Below are 27,656 nucleotides of genomic sequence, written 5' to 3' on the forward strand. Positions count from 1 at the left end.
CGTATCGTGTGAGTATATAGTATATACCTACATACTATGTATGTACTTTAACTCTGGCATGTATCATCGGTTATTTTCAATCAATCTGACACGATGCCTCTTAAGAAAATTGCGGCCGATTTTCGGAATTATAGACTCGATCGTGCTACACGTGTTGGGTCCCCACGTCACTTCCGCGAATATCGATAGAAGTGGCAGTAATTGCATACCGATAGACGGGCAAAGACACGTTTTACTACAACTTGGCACGGAGAATAGTGACAGTCTAAAGCAAAGTGATACGGAGCAACAATTTTATTGTGTATTACATGTTGTACAGTAGCTAATGCATGTCTGTTCCACTAACGTCAAATAAAAGTGCTTTCTTGACTATTCTAGGTCCTCTCGAAGTAAAAGGAACAGAAGCGCACGAATAATATTATTCTATTGTTACCATTTTTATTGCCATCTATTTTTAATCGATAGCTTTAAATGCCTATAGAATGAACATAATGATAAAAGTAATTTATTTGTTTAGTTTAATGTATAAAGTTAAAAAAAATTTTCCGGTACCGGGAATCGAACCCGAGCCTCCTGGGTGAGAGCCAGGTATCCTAGCCACTAGACCATACCGGATTTGAGGATTTTAGCTTCTTTATCATTGAAATACTTGAGTAACATATCAGGTATAGTTTCTAATGTTTATATAATATATTTTAGTAATACATGTTTTTATTGTGTAAAAGAATTTATTGATATTGATAAATTATTAACTTGCGAATTGTAAAATTAATTTTATACATATTTGATGAAATCAACATACAGTTAATCTAATGAATCGAATCAGTAGATGTAAACAAACACACGTAGCGTGTTTGGTTGTTCTTCTCTGAACTTATTGTTTTAGATTTACACGAAGTGGGGGTTAGGAGAATGTTAATTTTGTAAAAACTTGTTTCCTTGGGATCTTTCTTGCATAGGCAACAGAAAGGTTAGAGGATGAATCAATATGTATACAGTCTGTTCGACCTTATTCTGTATTAGCGTTCCAACTCGCTTCTTCGCATTTTTACGTTTTCTAATTATAACATATAGTACATGAACTGTATAATATTTACAATTTTTTCATTACAATCATTCATATTTATGATTCTGCTACTGGCAGCTAATTTTAGTTTAGTAATAAATTAGTTCCGTAATTGGAGTACATTTGAGTGCGTTGATAGTGATACTGAAGCATTAGTTTTATGTGACTTGAATTTTGATCCAGTGTATTTTCGTACTGTTATGTGATAAGCAAAACAAACAAGGTCACATCTCGGAAACGTAATATTGATTTTCCAACTATAAATGTAAAGAGTAACATAATTTATATAAATTTTATCTTTATGAATATCTTCCTCAGTGTTAGAAATTAATTGTATGTCATTGAATCGAATTTACAATTTAAAATATATTATCTGACAAGATCACAACAATGATGCAACATACACATACACGCGCGTTATTGCGAAATAAAATAATTATGAATTTAGGACAATTAATTATTTTGTTTCGCTGTAGCTTTTTACAATAATCTATGAACAATTAACGCATTATTTTCTCACTTTTATAGGATAAAAAAAGTTAGCATTTTGCATTGAGAATTGAACACGGGATTCTCGCGCTGCCTATAGCTGGAGTGCTTCAAAAGTATCTTTATAAAATGTTAAGATAGCTAAATTATGTTTTTAGCCTTAGAAATTTATCAAAAACTGCAAAAAATTTGTCAGGAGTGGGATTCGAACCCACGCCTCCAGATGGAGACCAGAAGGCACATTGAGATCAGATATTTGAAAACTGATAAGGTAACAACCTTGAGTCTGGCGCCTTAGACCGCTCGGCCATCCTGACACATGAAAGCGACGTCTTATACAATGTAAATATATATGTTTTTATACGATTACATCTGATTTTATACTTCGTCCTCTAACCTAATATATATAAAAAAAAGGTAATTCTATTATATACTAGTAAATTTGAATTTATAGTGAAATATATTAATTATCTATATTGCCACTTATATTTTTAATATTTTTTAACGTATGTATGGAAAGTATTGATTTCTAAAATAAAAATCAATATATTATAGAAAAGTAAAAAAGTAAATAAATATTTCATTATAATATAGTATTTTGTAAATGAAAATATCAATAAAAATAAAAAATCTAATACATGTTTCCGCCCGGGATCGAACCGGGGACCTTGTGCGTGTGAAGCACACGTGATAACCACTACACTACGGAAACTACACTTCAGAACCTTTTTTTAAGAGTTTATATAGTTATAAACTAGTTATTTGAAAACCAAATTTGTTAATGTAATTTTTATCAAAATTGAGACCACTGATATCTTTTTCAATACTGATAAAATTTATGGCATCTATTACATAAAATAAAAAGATTAAGGTATTCACTGTAGTACGGTCTTCGAATAGTAAATGTAAAATAATGATGCTTTCGACCTACTTTAATTGTTAGTTTGCTTGGTCGATTTTATATTATGTTACGGATAGTTGTTATTCCGACACGGTGTGAATTCAAAGATTTTTTCTCAGACTATAAAATTTATTCATTTTTTTCTTCTATTTATGCTTTAAAATGTTATATCCTCTGAATTCACATGTGCAACTTAATTGTAAAGTGAAGAACACATTTCGTTTTCAATAATCGATTATTTATTTACTGCGTTCATTTTGTGAAAGTGTAAGGGATATTAATCCTTTCGGTCCTTGTAATAACTTTCGTGTATTCATATGGAATTTTAGCGATTTTATGATGAATTAGAAATAAGTTGTTCATTAATATTTTAGCGAGGGATCAGAGGGTTAAAGGTTAATGATGTATTTAACGTATTATTAATATATTTACAAAATTGCAATAAATAATATATCGGAGGTCAATGAGCATAAATCTTATACATAAATTATTCCATATCATGTCTATTTTTACACTATTAAGTGTGAAACACATTTATCGATATTATAATAAATTGAATTACTAACAGTGTTACATACAGTGATATACTGTAGAATGTTTATACTATATTTAATACAACGAGTATTGAAATGATTAGAGTATGTTAATAATTCGGACCTTATTTTCTTTAAAACATAAATACCGTTGTATTTATCATATTTATATCTGATACTTATTTACTTATTATACGTATTCTTGAGATCTGGGAAACATGCAAATATTATTTTGATTGAGGTTCAATATTCTTGATTTAATGAATATACTATAACTTGAATTTATTTTACGAGTATGTAATAAATATTAATTGATGATTGAACGAGAGGATTAAAAAATATACAATGAAACTATACACACTGATTATCTTATATTGGGACTAAATTACTGATATTTTGCTTTCTGAAAATGATTATTTGTGATACAACACACAAATGCTTGAATATGTTTTCAAATGATAAAAAATGCACGTTTATAATGGATAAACTTTTGTATGTTCAATTAAGTTAATAACGTAATAGTTAAATACTGTACAAAAGATAAAAAAATATTGAGTAAATAATAAATGCTAATTGTGGAAAAACAGAGAAAGGACTATTTTTGTTAAAAAAAACTCATTTCTTTCTTTTATCGCAGTCGGTGGTTTTTTGTATTATCAATTTATTTCGCTGCCTAGTTACTTTGGTTGTCGGCCGACTATTCGGTGCAATTTGTTTTAACCCTTGTTGCGAGATTTTCGCTGGACTAGCTGTACGTGGAGGCGTTGGACCTTTTAAAAGAGCTTCGACATCAGCTAGCCGTTTTCTCAAAGTTCTATTTTCACGTTTGTATTTCGCAAGCTCAGAATCTTTATCCAATCTTTCATGACCGGAACTGCTAGTTTCTTCCGCAAAGTGCCTAAACATGAGGTGTAATTTTTCCTCATGTTCTCTTTGCATCAAAACTATTCTTCTCTCTGCTTCTAATTTAGTCTGTTTTAGGGCATTTGTTAATGTCTGTATCTGCCATTCTTGAGACTCTATATGACCTTCTAATTCAGCTGTCTGAACTTCGAGATTTTTAGAACTTTCCTTTAAATCGATTACTTTCAGAAAATACTTATAGAATAAGGTTCTCATTTCACCATCTGAAAGTTTCGCTAACCTCTCCATTAGCATTCTTTCCCCTTTCTCACGTTGTGATTGATTTTCATCGAATCCTTTCCGTCCACAAATCATCTCATTTTTGTGTTCGATCATAGCATCGATCGCCTCAATAGTTTCTCCACATTCTAATAATTTTCGTTCTTCTACAGTAGATAACGTTTTCTCTTTTTGAAACTTTTCATCTAGATCGCATTTCTCATCTACTAAACAATCTCGAGTACGTCGAAGGTTTCGAATTTCATGACGTAGAGCTTCTTTTTCATCTATGTCTGCTGTTCTCTCCAAATCCATGGATTTTTCTTTTAAAACATGATCAAGGTGTGATATTCTCGCACTTACGTCTAACAAATTTTTTTTCTTATCAGAGTAATCGGTTTTTGATTTACTGTTATTTTTTTCATCCTCACTTTCCGATTGCATCTCTTTTAATTTGGAAGCAGTTAAGTTATATTTTTCCTCGAGATCACGTATTTTTTTCTGATCCTCTGCTAATTCCTCTTCTAATTGTTTCTTACGTTCTTCTTCTTTTTTTAGTTGTTTCTTCAATTTCTCCATTTGCTTTTTAGATGTATTTAAAGAACTCTCAAGTTCTAGTACTTTTTTAGCAGAATCACCTGCAATCTGCTTTATCATTTCAATATCCATTAATCTTTTCTCATAATGGATGGCCATGTTCTTATATAATTCAATTTCCTTTTTATGAGCAGATTTTTCTTCTGAGTCTTTATAGATACAAGCATTTTCCGCTTGAGCCAGTTGGCTTCTTGTATTATAATATTCTTCTTCTAATTTACTCCATTTGCGCTGAAATTTTTGTTTTGCGCTAGCGCGTGCATCCGAATTTTTTATCATATCTGCAATGAATTTTTCTTTAATTTTAATAGTCGTTTGTAGCTCTTCTATACGTTTATGGGCTCCATCTAAATCTGATTGAATCTTTTTCACTTGAGTTTGTTTTGCCTCATTATTTAATGTCAAAGTTTTTAATTCTTTTATGGGTTCGGGCACTTCTGTTGTTTTCAAAGCATCAATTAATAAATCCGGTGAATTGTCATTATGAATTGTAATATTTTCATTGATAAATGATTCAGGCTCACGATTGTCTAAGATTCTTATACTAGCGAATGCTGATGTTTTATTACCTAATATTTGATTTTGGTTAGATTTAAGGCTATCGTTAAAGGCTAACACTTCGTTACACATTTCAGAACCAGGAAGCATTGAATTCCTTCTGGAATTTGGATTTCTAAGTGGAACAGGTCTAGTTGCAGAGACATAATTATTATTAGTATTCATAGATCTTGTTATAGATGGAATGATTTCTATATTTGTTTCTCTGAACTCATCTCTTTTGGAATCAACTATTTTATCCGTTTCTATTTTAAGTTTATTCATACATTCGTCCAATTTTTCCAAAAAATCTGGATTCTCTGAACTAACATCACTGTGCTCTTCTTCTTCTTCTTCTTCTTCATCGTCATCATCATTAGTTTCAGACAGTTCACTCTCTGAACTGGATGAACAATTTAAGTCAATCTTTCTTTCCATTTGATGTACGGATTCATCTGTCTTTTCATCAGTTTCAGTTACTTCTTCTATTCTTTCCAATGATCTTCTTGCATTTTCTGTATAGCCTTGTAAACTACCTGTATCATCACTAGCAATACATTCTTCATACTCCTGTTTCATACAGAGCCATTGTTCAATCTGATCTTGTTCTGTATGAGGTAAAATATTACTTGTCATGAGCTTAGTAAATAGGCCCTCTGCATTTGAAACTAGTTTAGACCATTGAGCTGCTGCAAATTCTAATCTAAATATATCAGCACTAGAACTGCGCTCTCCTGATGTAGCAGAGGTAATTGTATCATGCATTTCATCTCCTGTTTGTTCACTTTCTTCTTCTGTAATATGCTGTTGCTCATGATTATTGTGCGGATAGGATGGCACATTAGTCATATATGGTGCATAACACTGATGATTGTCCAACACCGCTTGATGATGGATCCAAGGTGTATAATGCATCATTTTGGAAATTTTATATTATACAATATAACATAATAAATACAGCTTTATTCTCTCACATGAATAAATGTTTTATAATTTAGTATTACCACCCCATTCTGTTCTAAAATATTTTCACTCTTTTATCATTTGAAACATTCAAGTTTCAAATCTACTTCCATCGTTTCTAACCTATTTGAAACTTTTCATATTCCAAAATTATGTTTAAGATTTTCACTATTACTGCTACATTTTTTTATATTCTAAGTAGTGTATAGAATTCAGTTGAATATATTCAAACACTCATAGAATATTTTACAAAGTCCTGTATTGAATAATTAACAGAAATGTCTAGCAGAAACTGGTGCCAACTTATAATTAATACTCAAGGAAACATATTTGAGATATTATGTACATATACATATTATTATTATATTGGTTCTGAAGTCTGTTATATATATTGTATTATGATATGGAATATGTAAAGTGTAAATTATATAAAAATAATTACAATACGAAAAATATATAAGATGTTATAAAAATTGCTTTATGAAATGGTTTGTGGAGTGAATCCTTAAAAGTTACTTTTACAACTATATAATAAATGTAAGAAAGCTTGTTATAAATTTTTAAATTATAAATGATTTATATAAATATTAGTGCCGTTAAACACGTAAGATTGATATAAATCTTTTTGAATCACTGTTGATTGGTAGCCCTGACACTAGAATTCAATTCATTTGACTTGAAATGCTTAAATATTACTATAATAATTAAATTTGTATTTTTACTTACAAAAATAATAATGTGTACGTTGAGACATGACTTCTACTCTATGCACTACAGATCTTTGTACTTGTTGATGATCATATTGCACTTTAAAAATCATATCATATTCATCCCACATCAAACGCGGCAAAAGTTCGCACTGCACTACGTATCAAGAAAAATCAAACGACTTTTTAATATTGTCTAATATTTTATGGCACATATATAAAAATCCTTTTGACTCATGAAATTAGCAAACACTTCATAAAAATAATGAAATTTTTGTAGAATAGTCATATTTTAGTAAAAGCTATTTACGCACAGAATTAATTTAAATTTCTCGCGCCATTTTCTCCAGGTTCGTTACTGGAATAATACGAGTACGTTGATTGGTTGCTAGGAAAAGTTGCGACAGAGTCTTGTCAGTCGTATCAGTGTAGTATATACTGTGACAGTTTTCAGTAAATTCTATGTGTTTCTCTACGCTTCTCTTATAAATACGCATAAAAGGAATTCAGTGTAATGTTCCAAGATAACTAAATATCAAATAGTATGGTACATATTTTAGTGTGCAAGCAATCCATTAATACTTCGAACTGTTCAACTATAACCTCTCCATAAGTGGAGACGTCTCAGTGACTTTGAAATCGTAAGATTTTAATTTCGGTAAGAATATTGTTTTACTATTGCTTATTTTCTTTGAAAATTATTTTTGTTGTAAACATATTTCCATACAACTGTAATTAGAATGTATTGTAACGTTGATTGCAGTAGCCTTGTCATAATTGTGGAAAGAGTACATCGATGCGTCAAATTTTTACGCCATGTGTGTATTAAATTGGCAAATTAATTTATCGCTTAAGTTACTTTATATATATAATGAGATGCTCAGATAACCAAGTCGCACATGTTTTTACATAGTGAAAAATTAATTTTCTCAAACACGTTATATATTTTTCCACATCCTGAAAGCAACTTCGATGAATTTAGGATATATAACGAGAACTGTATGAAATAAATAAATATTGGTATCATCACTGTTGATTTTGTAATATATGTTACGTCTCTGTGCTTTCCCGAATAGGATTACGTGTAACAACGGAAATTTATACTGAGTCATGTTTAAATTTTTTTATGACAATTATTATGTATTTAAATCTGTAAAAAAAGTTGTAACTACATACTTAACTTTACGATAACTTATACTTCATAACACTTTTAATGTATGTAGTTGCTTGTATGTATTGAGTTGATATTAACACTAGGTTTACGGGCGTTTGTATATACGTATCTCTATGAGCACCCGTCAAATTGACGTAAACGAAAATACGTATTTTTCTTTAAAAAATCGATTTATTGAAATTTATTGAAAGGAACAATATTAGGCTTCACGATTAAATAAATTATTAATAAATAAAAAGTCTTTTTTTTAAACTATCACTAAAAAAATAACTAACATTAACACTAGGTTACGGGACCCGCCAATTTGATGAATTTCGAACTTCGAAATGAAATATCTCAAAAACCATAGCATTACTTTTAACCATTCTGCATTCACTTTTAACCATTAACCATCCGTAAATTAATCATTTCATCTAAAGAATTTATGCACAAAATTATTTTTTCCTAGGATTTCTAATTTTTGAAATCTGTATGTAGTATATCTATCTCTACAAAACCCGTCAAATTGACAGGCTAATTGATTTCATAAACAAACCATTTTTCAAACAGTGTGCAAAAGTTTCAGTTATTGTAGACATTTCCCATTATTGTCTCCGCTTATTGTAAGTATTTACAAGAGGATAATTGAATATGGGCACAGTATTTTCTTTTTTTTGACCAATCCCCCTTTTCCAGCAATCACGAGTAAATCCAGGAGGTATAATAAGATATTGAATAAAGTTGTCAACATCAATGAAGATTGTTCTGAGGATACCTCCGTAGAAGATCAATATGAATTAAGCCAAAGCGAAGCTGATAGTGAAAGTTCTAAATACACTGAAAGTGGAGAGACAGAAGGATCTTCGGGTAGTGAAGAGGAAAACTTTTTGAAAGTGTGTCGTAACAAGAAAAGGATGCGTATTTTTTCAAGTTCTGATTCTGAGAATGAAAGGACGAGCATTCCAAGCACATCCCAAAATGTAATGGGTGAAACTGAAATTGCAATTGACGGGACACAGTGGACAAAACTGAAAGCAGGCTGATCCAGGGGTAGGACGCCCATTCGTATGATATTCAAGGATATCGTAGGGCCTACTGGCTATGCTAAGAGAAATATTATGTCGGGTTGTATAACTAGTGCTTTCGAATTGATAATTGACAGACACATAATGGGACACATAAAAGATTGCACTGAAACCGAGGCGCATCGAGTTTTGAAAAAAGATGGACAATCACAGTTGCTAAGTTACGTAGTTTTCTAGGAATTCTATATGCCCGGGGCGCATATGAAGCGAGATCATTGAAAGCCTCCGAAAGATTACAGATAAATTTGCGCTAGATCATTGAAAGCCTAGATCATTGAAAGCCTCCAAAAGATTACAAACAGATAAATTTGCGCTGATATCCGAAGTATGGAACAGATTTATGAGTAATAGTCAGGCTTGTTACAAACTATATAAAAATATCTCAATAGCTCGATGCAGGTTTATGCAATATATGCCGAATAAGCCTCATAAATTTAGCATTAAGTTTTAGTTTGGAGTTGACGCCCAAACAAAATATTTTGAATGGTTTCCCTTATATGGAGAAAGATGAAACTCGATGCTCAAGGGAGAAAAAGACAAGATGACTTTGTTTATCTCAAATTTATATAAATCAGAAAACTGCATGCTTACTGTGTATAAAAGTAAACTTAACATAAAAGTCCTCCTTCTAAGCATCAATCATACAGGTATACAAGTGGAAGACAATTATAAACGTGCTTCAGAAAACATTGCTTTTTATAATAAAACAAAGTTTAAAAAATAATTTTGGGTATAAATTCTTTAGATGAAATGATTAATTTACGATGCAAAATGGTTAAAATTGGTGCTATGGTTTTTGAGATATTTCATTTCGAAGTTCAAAATCCGTCAAATTGACGGGTCCCGTAAATCTAGTGTTAAATGGAATCATTCGAGCTACAATCGAAAAGCAAGGCCACTTAATATGTATTTGGCGGAACAAAGAACATGAATACATACCGGGCTCTGAATTTCTTAGGCACGGCTCGATAAACGAGCGTACTTCGCACTGTCTCTATTACTTAACATCCGTCTAACTTTCTATTCGCACTTTCGCGAATAAATAACTATATTCCGCGCCCATTTCATGTTCGTTTGTCTTCAACCGCAATTACACCTGCAATCTTTGACTTTATCTAATTTGTGTTGCAGATTGGGATTAGATTTATTTGGTTTACTATCGAGTTATATATACATATCCGGTATAAGTCCTTTTCTTGTTTAAATATTCGATACTTATAGTATATTTAAATGTTGTTTTAGAAAAAATGGACAAAAAAATTGGGTTCGCCAGTGGAAGTACTCAACCCTCGGCTGCTCCACCGTCAGCACCCCCGTCTTATGAGGAAGCTGTTGAAAATGTACCTCCTATACCTCTTCAACCAAACATTCCACCATATCCAGTAGGACCATCATCTATGCCAATTCCAGCTCGTACGTGTCATTTTATTGCTTTTTAACGCGTTGACTACCACGTTATATGTATGTTTATCAATGGCCGGTGTTTATTTTCTCAGCGGAGACTTACACCGCTAACCGGTTGAGTTCACTGGAGATGTTTAGAATGTTACGATAAGATAAATGTCATCTATCTAAAAGGTTTCGAACAGCGTAAACGAACACATAAAATTGTTAAATAAAAAATTCTAAAGTAGTAATAAAGTAAAAGTATGCTATTCAATGATAATAATTTTTGTTACAAGATAGTATTTTACAAAACTAGTATATTGAAACTTTGAAATATTTCAACCTATTAGGTCGTAACATATGGTTGTAAATATATAAAAGTATGCCAAATTTATGTTACGATTCAATATTGTGATTTCTAAAGCATAATGTATAAACGTAACCACGTAATAATCAATATATCAGTAGTAATGCATAAAAACGTTTGATGACACATTGTACGAATTGATTGAAATTTCAGATAATCTGCCGCCGAATCAGACAACGATGCCATATCCACCAAATTATTCAGGATCCAGCAAACCTCCGCCGCAATCGCAGACACCGTACAATGCAAATCCGAATACAGTTCCTCCGCCAGAGTTCCGAGTTGTCTATCAGTCAGTGATTTTTTCCCTGTCTCCAAATCCAACAAAAATGACTTGCCCAACGTGTCATGCCAGTATTAAAACCACTACGATGACTGATCATCAACGATGCGCCCATTTCTGCTGTATCGCGCTTTGCATATTTGGGTGAGTGTACACATCTACATTTATTTCTAATATTTGCTTCGTTGCTTACGCTATTGAAATTAATGCTTGCGTTGCCTTACTTTTAATTTATTTCTCAATTAACATTCTACTTGTGTTATGTCACGATAATTTCTATAAAAATGCAATTTCTTTAGAAAATATGTCTTATCACTAATACTTGCGATCATTTTCTAAATCTAAATGTCACCAAGAATATACTATATGTAAGTATATGTTGCTGCTTTTTGTTCCGCGATTGCTCAAGATTCACAGATATCGTTTTATAGGTATAGCATGCAGGTTTCTGATTGAATTCAGATTAGATTTTCAAGTGCAAGGGACTTTCGTCTATACATTGAAGGTTTTGCATCAGCTTTTAAGGATTAGCTTTTGTTCATTTATGGAATACGCTGGTTTCGTGTTGGTGTATGTGTTTGTCTGTTAGATCCTAGTAAATCAATTCTCACCGATGTCCTTTCAAATTTCAGATGTTGCCTTTGCTCGTGTCTGCCATACTGTATGAGTAGCTTCATGAGCGTTCACCACTTTTGTCCGAAATGTAAAAGTTATATTGGTACATGGAAGGGTTGAGCAGATCGCGATACACGTATACCTATATATCGTTACGCGGTCTTCTATGTAATCGGATACAGTGTAACATTATGAGGAGTAGACGATATTCCCTGCTTGTCGCGAATTACGTTAAGAGAAAGAGCTATTCGACGAGATTGTCATAGGTCATATCACAAGATAACTATATATGTGACGCTTATTCTTTACAAGATAAGATATGAATGCATTCTATTATGTGTGATAGACTCGACAATTGTAGATTCCATGTTGATTTATATATGAGGCAATGTGATTGAGCGTGTGCGTGTGGAATTTACAGATAGTGTGCGATAATATTATAAAGATATTTTCGAGCGTTGAACCTGCGAGCAGTATTGTTCTCACTTGCATTTGTCATATTCCATATAGTCTTAGAGACTTTTTTAGAAATGTTGAATGAGAGAGAGGGAGAGAGAGACAGGAATAAATAGATAGATAGATAGAGAGAGAGAGAGAGGGAGAGAGAGAGAAAGAGAGAAATGCATCTGGAATGCAGAAGAGGTAATGTCTCCCCTGTTTATGCTAAAGATCTTATTTCTTTCAATGTGTTTCACTTCAGCGAATAAGAGAAAAGGGAACGATTAGTTGAGAATTGAGAGTGAGTAAAGGCAGATCGTCCCACTTCCTGTATGCAACAATGTTCGCGTATTTTTATTCTTGTATTTTATTGGTGCTTCCGGAACTTTAAGTGAAATGAATTCCTGAATATTATATAGATATATAAACTATCATATATATTTTTATGTAGATTGCAAAAGGATTTGCACAAAAAGTATCAGAATTACATTAACGACGAAAATAATAACAAGAGAATTTTGGTTCGTCTGTTTCTGTTTTCAGTTTTGTTTTTTGTACAAATATTTTATATCGAATATTAGATATTCACTTCTAGAAAAAGACTTTTGCGTAAAGGGAAATTCTAAATAAAATTGATGATTTCCTGAATATCTTCGAACATTCATTGATATTCCAGAGAGACTATACTGGATACAATATTCCAAGTTATTGCGATTCACGTACTGTTTGATGTTCCACGTGTTTAAGATTATCACTCAAGCGTTTCTATGATTTCATTTATGAGCACTACTGTTTTGTTCTTTTTATATACCATATCTATGTCCTCTGACTTAACTATGACGATATTATATCGCAAATAACGTCAACGTTATTGATTTGGTTTTACGTGCTATTTTCACGGCCAATTTTTTAGCCTTTTAATATATATATATATACATATATATACATATACATATATTTTAATGTATGACATTTTAATTGTACGTGTTTAACATAATAAATTATACTTTAGTTTTCAAGTGGTATATGTTATATAGGAAAGTGTAAATGTAACCAAATGTGACTGTAAGTATATAGAATATGACAGAGTACAGTCACGCAGTTATAAGTAAATAATAAAATGCTTTATAATTATCGTTTATTTAATTTTTATAGGCATACAAGATATCGAACAAGTTAGAGTATATATTTCATTTTTAATGAAAAAGGTTGATTTATATTTTAGTAGTTGAAAAAATTTACTACATAACAATTTTCTTCATTGCTCTTCGGGAAGATATCGAATCGAGCAGAAAATGTTTCTCCCTATACACAGATTTTGATGGACAATTAATATTCCGTTTTCACCGTTCTACGTAATCGACGTTACAAAATTTCTACAAATAATATTGCAGTATCGTTTTAACGGTACGGTTAACACGTTTATTGTTATTCAAGAGCACTTATTCGTTATGTGCACGTATTTTACTATCAAGTACAACTTAAACATACCTTTAGACATTTGCAATGCTATTGAAAATTTGTATATTTTATGATAAAAACGATGAGTAAGCTGAGGTTGTTGATTCGTTCGAATAAGAACAATTCAGAAATAAAATGTTTGATTGGTGCGGTATTGTACTATAACGAATTCCTATGAGAAATACGTGAAATCAACACCTCAGCTTCCTTAAGTGTCTGTCTATTTCTCCTAAAAGTTTTATACGAGAGTTTCTAACAAATCACCATGAGGAAGAAATTGTTGTTGAGCCACAGAAGAATACTCCATGTCGATTGGTTTGGTGTTGTCACGAAGTGCTGGAGCCTCGCAAAGAATGATGAATGTGCCAACGATCGAAGCTATTGTGAAGATCCACAGAAAAAGTCTATCAAGAACCATTGCTACGAAACCCCAATCCTGATCTTCCTGTGGAACCAAAAAGAAGATTGTATATTTCAGAACCATCTCTTTCTTCATCTAACATATACAAACGTACCGCATTAAACTCGTCTTGCCGTTGTATGTGATGTTGAATGAACATAACATTGTGCAAAGCTTTCTCAAGTTCGAAAGGATACTTCTTCCTAGGAGTTACGTCGCTCAGAGACTCATCCAATCCGGACATAACTGTAGGAAGTCCATTATACCCACCGATACCACCAAGAAATCTGTTATGCGCAGACGTTGTATGCAATCCATTACATCCTGAAAAAAATTATCCTCTTACACTTGCTATTTTCGTTTCTTTTACTTGATTAAGGACCAAACAATAAAATAATACCGAAAAGGTATGTAAATGCAACGTTATTGAAAGGTATAAATAAAGTAAAATACGGTATAAATAAAATATTATTTTAACAGGCCACAAATAATTTAACCGAATAATGGACATACCATAAAAATTCATTGCACAAATCAAAAGTATAAAAAGAAGATATTCTTAATTTTGGTTTGGTGGTTTGCAAGCATTTATGAAGAGGCTGAGAATCTCCGCTATAGATACTTCAATTTCTTCAAATTTCGTAAAATGATAGGACCTAGATGAAGAAAGAAATGGTAACGAAAAAGTATAAACAAATTCTTGTGACTGTTGTTCGTAACCACAATATTAAAAAAACAGAATTGAACGATATACAAAAACGATTAAACAAGAAAAGAATGGAAATGAAATGGCGAGTTGATATAGTTGGTCCTTAATGACTTAATAGAACAGAAAATTTACGGTATCTACCGCCGATCCGTTGGTGCCGTGCGGAATCCGGTGAAGAGACTATTGAAGAGGATTGCACGGCAGCCGCTACCGCAGCGTTGAATTTGCTTTTCTTACCGGATTTTCCTCTGCCGTGTATTTTATGCGCGGCAAGATCGTTGAGAAGATCATCTGGTACTCTCATTAAAAGGAGTTTCGGTAATCTTCTTATGAAAATCTTCCTCACCCACGGCGCCATTTTATGAGTGCTCGGTTTACGATAGTGAACGTTTAGTATAATGATCGTTATAACTACCGAAAGACCGACTAGAATCATCGTGAAAAGTAAGTATTTGCCTAACAACGGTAGTGCTAGCGACGTGGATGGTATGATTTCTGATATCAAGAGGAAAAACATTGTCTGCGATAGGAGAATGTTAATGCAGAGGGCGATTTTCTCGCCAGAGTCGGCGGGCAGGTAAAATGCGAGCACCGATAAGTAAGAGATGCTCACGCAGGGCACGATTAGATTCACCGTATAGAAGAGCGTTTTTCGACGTAGAGTGATGTTAAAGAAAATGTCAGGATAGGGTTCGTCGCAGCAGGGATAATACTTCTTGTGTCGTTCCGCTGGTACTCCCAATATATCCCATTCGACGCTGGGGTAATACTCGCGAAGATCGATGCCAACTTCGACTTTGTCTCCCGTGTTTTGATTAATGTGTTTCAAGTCGATCTGAACGTAATATCGAGAAATCAGAAAAATTATTTAGTTACAACTATCAGCCTTTAGCGTAGAAATTTACCTGGATACCATCATAGGTCCATGAACCGAATTTCATGAAGCAAGTTTGCTGATCGAATGGAAAGTATCGGACGTCTATCTCGCAGGAGGATTTGAAAATTGCTGGAGGTGTCCAAAGGACTTTCCCAGTGTAATGAAGAATAGCTTTTGTCATTGTAGTCACGCCGTACTCCCCGTCCGCACTGAAAGTGATCATTATTTTAATTTTATCTCAGCGAGGCTCGGTAATGCGAAAAGCTCGAGATAAGGTTGCTTCATCTTACATACTTGTTGTAAAGTACAATGTCCGGAAGCCATATGTGCTCGCTAGGTACATAGAGTTCAGTGACACCTCCGTATTCTGCTGGATCCCACTGGAATTTGTGGTCTTGCCATTCCTGGGCAAAGTTCGTCTTTATTAAGCAACGTACATACTTGGCAAATAGTTGTTTAAACTATTCAAGACTTACGTGTTCGAGCCAAACGTTCGTCGTGAGAATTTGATCCTTCAAATTCTGTAAATTTTTAATGTTATTGCGTTACTTAAAAATTGTATTTGATAAATGTTCGTTGGTGTTCAAAAACCACGTTTCTTTTTTACATGAAATCGATTGTATGAAAGGATCACGTACGAGATCTATGAGTTGGGACAGACGGAGTCCTAGTTTAACGACTACGGTGTCATTGTTATTAGAAACGGGGCGAATCAGTCGATTGTAATTCGACAGCAAATCGTCGTACAGCCTCTTTGCATCGGGATTGCTGCAGCATATCCTTGCAGAGAGGATCAAGATGATTGCCTGCAGTATCATTTCGAGTGAATGTTTCTTGGCTAGTTTCGGTACTCGAGTCCAATTGGCATCCTGTTTGTTATATAAAAGTCACAAACAATTATAATCCGGGAATTAATCGTATAACAAATACTCGTCGCTGACTTAAATTCAATGATCTATCTGCAGATTATATATGTGTAGCTCGATTATATATGTAAAATACATGTATATATGCATAGCTGCTTCGCGAAATTATAAACCTGTTGCGCTAATTGCTGTTTGTTTGTATTATTTTTCTATGAAAATTAGCTGCAGTTAATAAATTAGGTGTTTTAATATTTGATACGTTACTTCGGGTCAACGTTCTAATAATAGGGACAGTCACACTTTGCAATATTTACAATCGCGTTGTCAGTGTAAGTCTCATTTTGAAATAATCACGCGTTTCAGTCGCGTAAGTTCTTAATTGGCTATAAATTGACACCATAAATTTACTTCTAGTTTCTCAGAATAATCGGACGTGAAAGAGGCTTAAGACAAAGTGTCTCTTGAAATTAATTTAAACCACAAAGTAACATAAATAGTTTCGCAAAGATACGTTAAATTTACAGCAAATAATTCACATTATCTTATCCGGTAATCGAGTACAAAAAATTAGAAACAAAGAAGCCTATAAAAGTGTATCTATCGATCTATAAAAATCGATGCTTCTCCATCTACCAATGTTTACGAGAAAGTTGAACGAAAAATTACGTACTTGCGATTGCCGTTTGTTTCAGCCTCCTCGAGCGCTCTTCTTAAAAGATTTCCTCTCGTGTTTCACGATTTTCATAATCTAGCGCGGTTTCTTCGAATTATTGGGTGAGTGCGATGACCGGCAATCAGGAATGCGACGAGGAGCCGATCGGTCTCGCATTACTGACGCGTCCCGTTTCATTCGCGAAAAACCGGACGAGCGCAGAACAGAAATGACATTCTGTACAGCCAATGGACCACTGGATGATGTTACGTGCATCTCAGATTTTCTGGGATCAATACACCATTGCGCATGCACCAGTGTGGCAGAGGGTGCTTGCGCGTTTTCACCGACGTCTGACGCGCAAGTTCTGTTCGTTGCACTCGACAGTAGAAAAAGAGGCGCACGTCCGCCGGTTCTGCACGATCTCTCCGCCTCCTCGATGCTCCTACGCCCTTTCGAATCGCTCCTTCTTCGTTCTCTGCTTCGAAATTTTTCTACCTTTTTTACGCCCGTTTCCACCTATCGACGTTCACCGGGTCAATCGGTAAATAATCGCAGCGCGAAATCAATGTTATCAATCTTCGAAACGAATTCGATTTTTCGAACACGAGGAAAGCGGTTTGATCGCTGGAAATACGTAAATTGTTCCGACTATATTATCAAAGCGGTATTTTAGCCTCTGGAAGTCTGTTAGTGAATCGAACGACAGAATAGAATTGACCCGGTATCCACCTCTTGTCAACGAGCCAAAGAAAAATTCTTTCCCGGTTTGCCAATTTACCTAATTTAGTTTACAAAGGTAGACGAACGATGGAAAAGAATTTGGGTCTAGATTAAGATGATGCTTGGAAGGTTTTTAATTTTTATTCGTTGGTTTTCTTATAAAAAAATGGATTTTATCGGTATCTATTTACTATAGCGACCGATGTTCCATTAAAGTTTTAATTTTTTAAATTTAATTCTATGAACATTTTTTTACCGCCGGCTCTTCTTTCAATGCTCGTGCATATAATGATAAATGAGATTATTATTCCAGGTTTCGTTGTTGCGAAGCACTAGCAAGCGTGCTAGGGGACCACTTTCGAGTGGCAGAGACGAGGTAACTGCCCTCGTCTCCTCATACGGATGCACGCGTATGCTAATGCATTTTATAGAGTTCGTCCTTAAGTATTTTTTTAATATTGATAAGACAGTAAGATATCGGACGCTTAAAGATCAAATATTTACATCGCTGTGCTGACGTAAAATTCGCGACTGTTACTTTTTAAACAGACCACGTTTAACAGAAACTGGATGATAAAATTGTGCATGCTTTTAAGAATGATAATAAACATTCTGCTCGTAACGAGAATCAATTTTGCTCTGTGAGAGAGAGCAGGTATCCTGAATTGCAGCGTAAAACGCGTCAGCAGATACGTACGCTGGTGTTACATCGAAATCCTTTTATTTTTCAGTCGGCTGCGCGTTTACATTTCGTCGTGAGGCTCGCGCACGGCAAGTAGTGGAAATGCTCGTATGTTTACGAGAATTCGTTAGGGCAGGGGCCGCTTTCATCGACCGATACCATTTTTCTTGGTAGACAGAAATGAACCATTATACGTTCGTACATTAGAGCATCTTATCTTTACACGCGAGCCGTTTTCTTGCGCTTACTGCGCTTATATCTCCCGGTAGGTTCATCCCCGATGCGCTCGCACCAACTCGATGATAAACGTGACTGTTTTTCCGGGATCCTTCGTCATGAAGCACCGGCTGGAAGGCAGAACGAACGGTGCTACTTTTCAGCATGGAAAGAGGATAGCTTCCTCGTAGAAGTTGTATGTAGACGCGTGCACGTGTGCGGCCACGTACAGTCGTGTAGTTGCACGATCGTATCGTGTAAGCTCACAGAAACACGCGTGGCATGTTGCACGTGTATTGGAGGCAGGTCGTCTGGATGTGTTGAGGAATATGTTCCGTACCGAGGTGCATTGAAATGCGTTGCAGATCCCTTCGCATCTCTCTTTCTTGCTCTTTCTACTCGTTTTCCACCCTTACTTAGCTACTTGAAGTGTTAATGCCAAGATCCTGTAACAGTAAACCAAGGGAAATTTATGACGTTGTATTTTTGGTCGGAGATAGAACTCTGCGGCTAGAAGGTAAAAGAAAGGAAACGGGGACGATTTAAAAGCGCCGACCGTTCGAAATGTTCTGCGTACGTATTCGGTCGTATGCCACCGAACGTACACCTGACCAGGCAGAATGCATTTCAGATTTTTTGGAGGCAAGTTATTTCGCGCGGTTTCGACGTCTGTGCACGATAGCCGATGATCCGGAATTTATTTTGGCTGGCTGTAAGAACCGAAGGGTAGCTCGCGTTAGAAGAAACTCGCCGAGATGGAAGCTCCTCAGCCCGGGATGGAGGACTAATAATTATTCGCCGGTGGGAAAAAAGTCTGCTCTCGCGCCATGACACGTTTCTCGTGAAACATGCATTTGGTTAAAAGCATCGGTATGGATGTGTACGTACACGCGCCCAAACATAGGACCTTATCCGAAGGCGTTCCGAAGTATTTTACGCTATATGCTTCGCGCTTTCTTACAACTGTTTTAGAGTGGAATAAGAATGTCTAAGAGATGTTGTTTCTTGAGTAAGATACAATCCCTTTCCTTCTTCTTTTTCTTCTTCTTCCTCTTTCTAGAAAATATCATGGAATAATGCAGTATATAATTCATACAATCTTCTTTTTCCGTAGTTTGCTTTTTATTATGTTTCTCAGTTTTATTAATGAACCATTCCTGTGTTCATTTAATAATACGGTTCGGTTTATATTAATATCAATTACCCTTAATATGCAACGTATTTTTTCTACTTGTTGTTCTTTCATCGTCCTCCACTTTAGCTTTTACTGCTCGTATTCTTGCTACCTTTCGTTGATCACGTACGGGTACAGGTAGAAGTAACAATTCGTTGAGTTCCCCTTTTGTTCGTGATTCGTATCGAATGTTGTAAAATGTAAGAGGGTGTTTGAAATTTCTGCGAGTTACGCGAAGTAGATTATACCGGAGAAACGAAAGAGGATTAAAGAGACTTCCTCCTTATTCAAGAGGTTTAGAGAGAGGGAGGCGGAAAGGTGGGAAGAAGCGCGAGAACAAGGATATCATAGCGATGAAGTAAAAGGGGATGCAATGCACACAATTTGAACATAGTTCAGAGAGAAGGGATCGAAAGGCAGGTAGCTAGTGTATGGGCGAGTCTCGAAATTGGTTGGTTCTTGGAACATACCAGTAATTAATGTGGTGTCACGCATCAAGCAACCTTCTATCCTTTACCCTGTTACATGTTCCCTCGCTTTCCTACTACGGGAAAATTCTCAGGGCCGCGAGATAAGCTGAAATCCCATTATAGTTCGTTGTTAGATTCTCCTGTCGCACTGTGAACAGTTGGTCGTTGCTTTCTCTCTCTCTCTTTCTCACTTCCTCTCTTCTTCCTTCTCTTTACCACCACCTTCCTTCGTTTTCCTCCCTTTGCCACGTCCCTAAACCTAGGATAATGGTCAAGGCGTGTTGAAGTTTAAATGAGTGTTTGCGCGCGCTCTGTAAATTATGGTGACCCCTTTCGGAACACCCGGTATACATATAGCAACACCATTCAGAAGCTACACTCTCGTCGTTACGCCTCATGCTCGGCTGATCATTCTATATTCCCGTAGTCCGCGTTAGTGTTGTGATAACACTTTTAATTCTTAGCTGCCCCCGTGAACTTAGTTTGAACCAGTTATTCCTTTATCTCGCTCGCTCACTCTCTCTCTTTCTCTCACACACACACTGTCTATCTATATGTATCTCTATCTCTTTCTGTAGGAATTGTTAGCCGCATTGCTCAAGAAACGACATTTGTTCTTGTAATTTGCCGGCTTGCGCCGAAGCCAGGGGTTTCTGGCATCGTTGCAATCCGCGTTGTTCGTTCACCGGCAGGAATTCTCTTTGGAATTCCTTTCAGAGATTGTTACGGACGAGTACGCGTATCGCTGCACACAGAACACGGGTTTCAAAGGTTAATAACAGCCGCGTATTCGTTAACTATTAAAATACATATTATTTAGTCGTTTTAATTTACGTTATCCATAGAAGATTATCTACTTTAATTTCATCGGTGATTTTCAGGTCGCTCTACATAAGCCGGTCTCGTAGGATTCCCTCTCGATAATTAACGCTTGACCTGTTAGTACATAAATCGCGAAAGTATAACGAACGTGTATATCGTCGCGACCCCGTGCACCGTCGTATCCGAGAATAAAGATTAAATGACTCAGTGCGAAATTACTCATCTATCGCGCGACACGTATCTCGTTCTTCTTGTGATTTGCAGCAGATAAATATTGCCAGTGACCGAAGAATGATTCGCGACCGGGGAGATAGAAACTGACATAAATTTCCATGAACCTTTAGCTTGGTATTATTCCCATCGCTGTACACGGTGCAGCTATGTCGCAGAACTTTCGAAGAACCGCGTATTTTTTCGAGTTTCGTATCTCGAGCGACCATTGTACGATTCGTACCGGTGTCAAACCGGTGTCGTTGTTGTTGCCATTTTCCAAGATGTTCCTATATAACTTGCACTAGTCGGTACTTTATTGTACATAATACGTACTACGCCAGTTACAACTTCACGAGCACGGCTCGGCCCCCCTCGCCTTTTACCGCATTGTTTGGGACCGATGCGACACGATGCGTCTTCGCGTCACCGAATACGGTGCAATGTTGGAGCAATAGACAAATAGCAGAGTAATGGTATCATAGTTGATCGGGAAGAGTTCTTCCTTCAAATTTCGAGGGTTTTCGACTCGTGCAGAACGAGAAAAATGAATGTGCCAGACGGGGAACCAACTCGGTTCACCTTCTGTCTTTTCTCTCTCATAGCCTACCTTCAGCCGGCAGTCGTCGACTTTTCCCCTTTTTGTCCATTCGAGTTCCCGCGAGAATATCTCGGTCCGTCTGTCACATCGTTCGCTGGAATTCTGATCTTCCAGTAACGTTGAAACAAGATGTTGAGTCTCACGAGGCCTGGCGGTCGGTAGAAGACAAAGCGAAGACTGGGAGTAGAGAAAAAAACTTGCAGCCCCAGGAAACATTATTATAGAGGGAGACAAGAAGCAGGGGAGATTCGTAGCCGCGTTGGGAATAATGTGGTGCAACTACGTGGAATGAGGTAGTGGGGCGCACGACCAGCTGCTTTGTAAATCCGACTACTGCGTTGGAATGTATATCATGGAATAACAAATTTATTCTTTGCCTGGAATAATTCTTCCATTTCTTTCGCGATATCTTCTTTCAACGTTATCGTATTGCGCGAGTAATTGTATACGTGGATAAAGCAAGCGAGAGATCGTTATTTACACGGTGCATCTAATTTGAGGGTTATCGATCGTCCTTTGCCGATATAGCTAAACCGAATAGCGAACGATCGTGGAGCCATAAACCAGGACGAATTTGAATCTCGAAAAAACTTACGGACTAGCCACTCTACTGAAGTAAACGTTTATCCTCGGTTAATTTCCATTACTTTTTTCTCTTCTTAGATCTCTTCGATATTTCCCTGGTTTTGTGAATTATTTCAGCATTCGTTTCATTTTTCTAACAAAATTTATTCGTTCGATTTCGATTTCGATTTGTAGCCATTTATGTTAGATTTTAATTTCTGCTTTCTACTTTCTTCGCTTCCAAACAATTATTCTGCATCATACATTATACATCTCATCTGACAGCGTAACGTTTTCATCGAATAAGGTAATTAAATAACGTATAATCTGTAAAATTTAGTTGCGAAATTTCGTTCGTTTTACATAGCATCTGAAACATAAAATAGTCTCTTTCGACCAATTCATCGCCTCACAATTTTAATTGACAAAGTGGTATCACGGTGTTATATCATTTCGGTAGTATTTGGATATTCGCGATAACATTATATAATAACATATAAACTGAAATGCGTGAGTTATGGAGTAATGCTGGACGAACAATCGACGAATAGAAATTTCTGCTAAGCTGCTATTTTCCAATGACAGCGACTACCTTTTAATTAATTCTAATAGGGATTATTCGTTATTGTGGTGGAATTAATGTACGAGCTCCGACCATACGCGATTTCCTGGCGTTTGGATTTGTTATAAACTTATATATTACAAATTAAACGGGGGAGTGTAGGGCGTATTCGTGTGCTCGTTAGTGGTTGCAAATACGTCTGCCTGATGCTGCCAGGCAAATTCGAAAACAGTCACGGTTCTATTATCTGGCAGTGGTGTACAAGAGCCGCAACAACCGCAATGAGGAATCAATATTCAAAAGGAATTTATTTGTGTAAGTGGGCCACGACGGTATACGGCTTGCAATATTATACATTAGCGTCACATTGTGCCGTTCTTTAATCCACAAGTTTCGCCTAAATTTAGTAACACTGTTATCGTAACTTGCCATCGCGCCACTTCCAACTGTACGTTTGTTAATTATATCGCGTACCGCTAATGAAATACGCAGTAATAAGTATCGTATCTAAGAAAAATTATTTAGAAGATCAGTTTAACTTATGAATTACACCAGGTTGTGCATATATTATTATTATTATTATTATTATTATTATTATTATTATTATTATTATTATTATTACTACTACTATTATTATTATTATTATTATTATTATTATTACTATTATTATTATTATTATTATTATTATTATTATTATTATATTATTATTATTATTATTATTATATGACAAAACTAAATTATGTGCTGTATTGTTACTGATCTATTCATATGTATTAGTTTGTCCGAAAAGTGTTCTTCTTTCGCAAACGTGTTTATTACAACAGTGCACCTTTATATAAACGTGAAACCAGGTCTGTGAACTGTCGCGGCGCTTATCTCAACATAACAAAATGGATCGTACGTAATTTGACAAAATAATATAAAAGAAAAATCGTTGTGCGTCTATTATTTCCTCATAAAACGAAAGAAACTTTTCGGACAACCTAATATATGTATGTGCACTGAATGATACGCCAAGAGATAGTTTCTTGCAGTTTTATACAATTGTCCAGAGGTGGTTAAGTGACTATACTTTCGGATAAGGATATCGAATGCGTGAGCAAATCCTAGGATGTCGATATTCGAAGGCAGGTTATCTGTCTTTTGGATTGAGAACACCTTTGGGAAATACGTCCAGTAGCTGGCACGTGGCGTGTAGTAGTGGGTTGTTTCAATTTTCGCAAGGCATTAGGAGGTTACGGTGCGCCTTAATGTTCTGTACTCTTTTAAAAACGCATCGGCATTAGTGGGATATACGGGCTTTTTCACAAGCGAAATTTCACAAGATACTCGTACCGGTGGAAAAAGAAAAAGGAGAAGGGAAATATGTATATTCGGTTCTCGGTTGCTGCAATTGAAATTGTGAAGTGGAATCGATCTATTCTAAAGAGACTCTTGAAGTCCGTAAATTCACGGCAGAACTAAAGAAGATCCGTAACCATCCAAAAAGAAAAAGAAGAAGGGAATCAAATGCATATTTTCTCTTCGTTGAAAGAAACAAAAACTCTCGTCTACGGTTGTCTTTCCCCGGGAAATCAAAAGAATATTTTACGATTCTTATTCCTATTTCCATTCGGAAAGTAATAAACGCGGCACTTACTTCCATTTTTATAATATCTATCGAAAACAATAATCGCGTATCCTGTCATGAAATCGTCAATTGGTGGTAATGGGGTCATAGAGTGAAATTGCTCTGTTCTAGGGGGATTCCTAGGATGCGTAAATTGACGACATAACTAGAGGAGATCGTTTAGATTATCCTCTGACACCTTCAAATATAACGAATCAATTTATGGACCGTAGACGCACATGCCAGTCGGTCACCGATCGGCTATCCGACGCATGAATTATTGATATCGCCATGTGCATCGGTAATGCTCGTTTCGTCGAGCCTGTATGAGCGTTACGCTCGCGTGCACGTACTCGCGAATGCCTATTGGATACGCGAACAGTTTCGAATTCCGTCGAATTTTCGTTACTACAGCCTAGTCAGCCTCGAATAGGGCGTGTTCGCGTTGTCCAAAGGCAATGCAGAACGCGGCAACCCTCGAGGAATTCCGGCGTCTGCGCCCCGAAACAAGAACTTCACGCATACCCGTTTATTTTGGAGAATCCCTGTAGATCGGAGGTTCCCGGAAATACCTTACACATACCCCATCAGACCAGCGTACAACGGACTACCGCATATCTGAGGTTGTCTCGCGTACCTAGCTGCATTTACGTGTACGCGCTTGTCACATATTTTCCTCGATTTGACCCGTTTCGCTCCTATTAACGGTAGCCTCTGCGATCCACGATTACGCGAATATTTCGCTGGAAAATTTGAAACGTATCGAGAACCGATCGCCGCCTGCCTGCTCGCATTTATGCTTCCCTTATATCACGGCGAAACTCTCGTTAACTATTTCTCCACCCTCTCGCTATTTACTTTTAGCTATTATATCCATCGTGCAACGCAATTACGGGATCGTTCAGTTTCGATGGATTTGGTGTCGGACTTAAATGACTCTTGCCCCTTCCGAAACTCACCGCTGTATATAATATACAATGTATATTATGACCACGGGGAATCGAACGGGTCAAGCAAAAGCAGTGGAAAACCGCCGTTTTATTCTCGGTGCGGGTGAAACGCGTGGAAGAGATCTCGAGTCCTCGCGTAAACAGATCTCAGTCAATATCCAGCCACTTGACGCGTTCTCGTCGCTTGCTCAACAAGTTATAGCGGTACATTTCGATTTGTATCGTTTCATTTCGGTCTTAGCTCACCAGCGACGCGGCATTAATGCACTTTCCTTTTGCGCTCTTAATAATTCAATAAAACGTTTCGTTTTCTATCTTCTCGTTTCTTTTTTCCTTTGTTGGGCGGTACAAGATCTCGTGCTTCTGGCAGCGGTTAATCCGCGCAAATTGCCGCTGCGTATCGTTTCATTACTCTGCCTCGCGTGTACAACAAAGCCCCGTAGATTTCATATTATTCCAAGCTGTGATATCACGATGCAGTTTTCCCAGCTTTCGACAAAGGGGCTTAAAATCGAAAGAATTACACCCGAACGAAATCGTAACGTTATCCCTTAATTCGACGTTAACGCGACTATCGAAATCTGTCAGTTTTCATCTATCGCGTCTACGGTGGATGCTTAGAAATTTTATTTATCAGCGTCGCCTTTCACGGACGATTACGCGTTCTGCTACGATCATCGATAACGATATCCATTCATACGGCTGACCCATTAACGTCTTTGCCCTTTAGCGGCGGAGATCTCGGAAAATCCTCTCGCCGCTTCACGAAACGTAACAATTTTGAGCTCGTCAACGGCGAAGGACTCGAGGATGGAAGGGTGCAGAGACGCGAGAAACGAGCAAAAATACGGCGAAGAAAGGAAGACGGAGACTGCGGAGGCTATGTCCGATATGTCCGCATCGGATAAGGCTTCGTTTCTATTGTACAATTTTAACAGGAATAAAGGGAGGGATAGCTCACGAGAGAGAAAAAGAGGAACAGAGAAACGAAGGGAAATAATGGGGAAAAGGAGGGAAAAGAGAACGACGAGAGTAACGTAAAGCATTCTCTCTTTTTTCCTAACTACCCCGAGCCCCTTTGCTGCTTCTGCACTCCGTTCAGCACCCTCTGACGAGTCGACCTCGCACCGCCAGTGTCAGTATCGACTGGGATACCTCGTGGAGAGAACAGCAACGAGGAAGGACAGAGGGTAGGCGAGATGCTGAACACATACAAGTGGAGCGAAAAGCACGGGGCAGATAGGGAAGGGAGTGGAGAGGGAGAGAGGGAGAGAGAGAGAGAGAGAGAAAGAGACAGGGCCGTTCGTCGATGCTCGGCGAGGGTCGTGCACAGTGCCGTGCATCGGACGTATCTATTTCGAGAAAATTCTCGGCAGAGATCCTCCCCTATCCCATCCTTCAGGATCCTAAAATTTATACAGATTAAATAGGATACAATCGATGTTTATGGTGTTTGCATCTTCTTCTTTCACACCACTGGCTATTTATATAGGGATAACGATAACAATAATGTTTCTCATCGCTACGAGAGAGAGAGAGAGAGAGAGGGAGAGAGAAATAGAGCTTAAGGGAAGCTATCTAGAATCGAGATTCCATTCTATCAAAAGTTTCGATTGGATAAGCTTTTGATTCGCTATGAATCTGGATAGCGAACAGGACTAAAGGACGGAAGAACGGAGTAGCTTACAAGTCTGTCCGCGCGTCGCCGCCTCGAGGTTTCCACATGGTCTCGCGTTCTCTCGGGGTAGGCTCGTGGAAGCTCGGAATAGTTCGGAGCTTTTCGTAACCGGTCCTGTCGGTGCTGCCACATGGCCGCGCGTCGTGTTTTGCGGGCTTCGCAAGCTTTCAGGGGCGGCACCTGGCTGG

General features: G+C 36.6%; 3 protein-coding genes, 3 non-coding genes and 1 pseudogene across 7 annotated transcripts; 2 read left to right on the forward strand and 5 right to left on the reverse strand.

Moving 5' to 3' along the window:
• Positions 1-543: 543 nt before the first annotated feature.
• TRNAE-CUC lies at positions 544-615 on the reverse strand. The gene has a single exon. It is a non-coding gene; the product is annotated as a tRNA-Glu (tRNA).
• A 1,130-nt stretch (positions 616-1,745) lies between these two features.
• On the reverse strand, positions 1,746-1,872 carry TRNAL-CAA. The gene is made up of 2 exons: positions 1,835-1,872; positions 1,746-1,780 (listed from the first exon to the last, which is right to left on the reverse strand). It is a non-coding gene; the product is annotated as a tRNA-Leu (tRNA).
• Positions 1,873-2,194: 322 nt separating this feature from the next.
• Positions 2,195-2,267, reverse strand: TRNAV-CAC. Its single transcript has one exon. It is a non-coding gene; the product is annotated as a tRNA-Val (tRNA).
• Positions 2,268-2,677: 410 nt separating this feature from the next.
• Positions 2,678-6,532, reverse strand: LOC100744918 (kinesin-like protein costa). Its single transcript, XM_003485714.4, has one exon. It carries the CDS (start codon positions 6,161-6,163, stop codon positions 3,605-3,607), a length of 2,559 nt encoding a protein of 852 aa, XP_003485762.1. The 5' UTR covers positions 6,164-6,532; the 3' UTR covers positions 2,678-3,604.
• Positions 6,533-6,939: 407 nt separating this feature from the next.
• Positions 6,940-9,780, forward strand: LOC105682093 (annotated as a pseudogene).
• On the forward strand, positions 7,299-13,373 carry LOC100745039 (lipopolysaccharide-induced tumor necrosis factor-alpha factor homolog). Its single transcript, XM_003485715.4, has 4 exons — positions 7,299-7,573; positions 10,396-10,566; positions 11,060-11,333; positions 11,822-13,373. The coding sequence occupies exons 2-4, from the start codon at positions 10,401-10,403 to the stop codon at positions 11,922-11,924; spliced, it is 543 nt and encodes a 180-aa protein (XP_003485763.1). The 5' UTR covers positions 7,299-7,573; positions 10,396-10,400; the 3' UTR covers positions 11,925-13,373.
• LOC100745160 (acetylcholine receptor subunit alpha-L1) lies at positions 13,364-17,480 on the reverse strand. 2 transcript variants are annotated; one of them, XM_003485716.4, is made up of 8 exons: positions 17,226-17,480; positions 16,328-16,558; positions 16,166-16,210; positions 15,984-16,093; positions 15,718-15,898; positions 14,954-15,647; positions 14,219-14,427; positions 13,364-14,148 (listed from the first exon to the last, which is right to left on the reverse strand). In XM_003485716.4, the coding sequence occupies exons 2-8, from the start codon at positions 16,505-16,507 to the stop codon at positions 13,942-13,944; spliced, it is 1,626 nt and encodes a 541-aa protein (XP_003485764.1). In that variant the 5' UTR covers positions 16,508-16,558; positions 17,226-17,480; the 3' UTR covers positions 13,364-13,941. The 2 variants fall into 2 exon arrangements, with proteins under 2 accessions (XP_003485764.1, XP_012249748.1); XM_012394325.3 differs by having other exon boundaries at positions 14,945-15,647.
• Between the last annotated feature and the right edge of the window lie 10,176 nt (positions 17,481-27,656).

Source organism: Bombus impatiens, unplaced genomic scaffold (assembly GCF_000188095.3).
Source record: "Bombus impatiens unplaced genomic scaffold, BIMP_2.2 scf_0080, whole genome shotgun sequence".
NCBI lineage: Eukaryota > Metazoa > Arthropoda > Insecta > Hymenoptera > Apidae > Bombus > Bombus impatiens.

Excerpts from the sequence above, each read along its gene's own strand:
- LOC100744918 (XM_003485714.4), bottom strand. The coding sequence starts at position 6,163 with ATGATGCATTATACACCTTGGATCCATCATCAAGCGGTGTTGGACAAT.
- LOC100745039 (XM_003485715.4), top strand. The coding sequence starts at position 10,401 with ATGGACAAAAAAATTGGGTTCGCCAGTGGAAGTACTCAACCCTCGGCT. Across the intron at positions 10,567-11,059 it reads ATCTATGCCAATTCCAGCTC|ATAATCTGCCGCCGAATCAG; the intron begins GTACGTGTCATT and ends TTGAAATTTCAG. Across the intron at positions 11,334-11,821 it reads ATCGCGCTTTGCATATTTGG|ATGTTGCCTTTGCTCGTGTC; the intron begins GTGAGTGTACAC and ends TTCAAATTTCAG.
- LOC100745160 (XM_012394325.3), bottom strand. The coding sequence starts at position 16,507 with ATGATACTGCAGGCAATCATCTTGATCCTCTCTGCAAGGATATGCTGC. Across the intron at positions 16,211-16,327 it reads TGTCCCAACTCATAGATCTC|AATTTGAAGGATCAAATTCT; the intron begins GTACGTGATCCT and ends AAAAATTTACAG. Across the intron at positions 16,094-16,165 it reads CGAACGTTTGGCTCGAACAC|GAATGGCAAGACCACAAATT; the intron begins GTAAGTCTTGAA and ends AACTTTGCCCAG.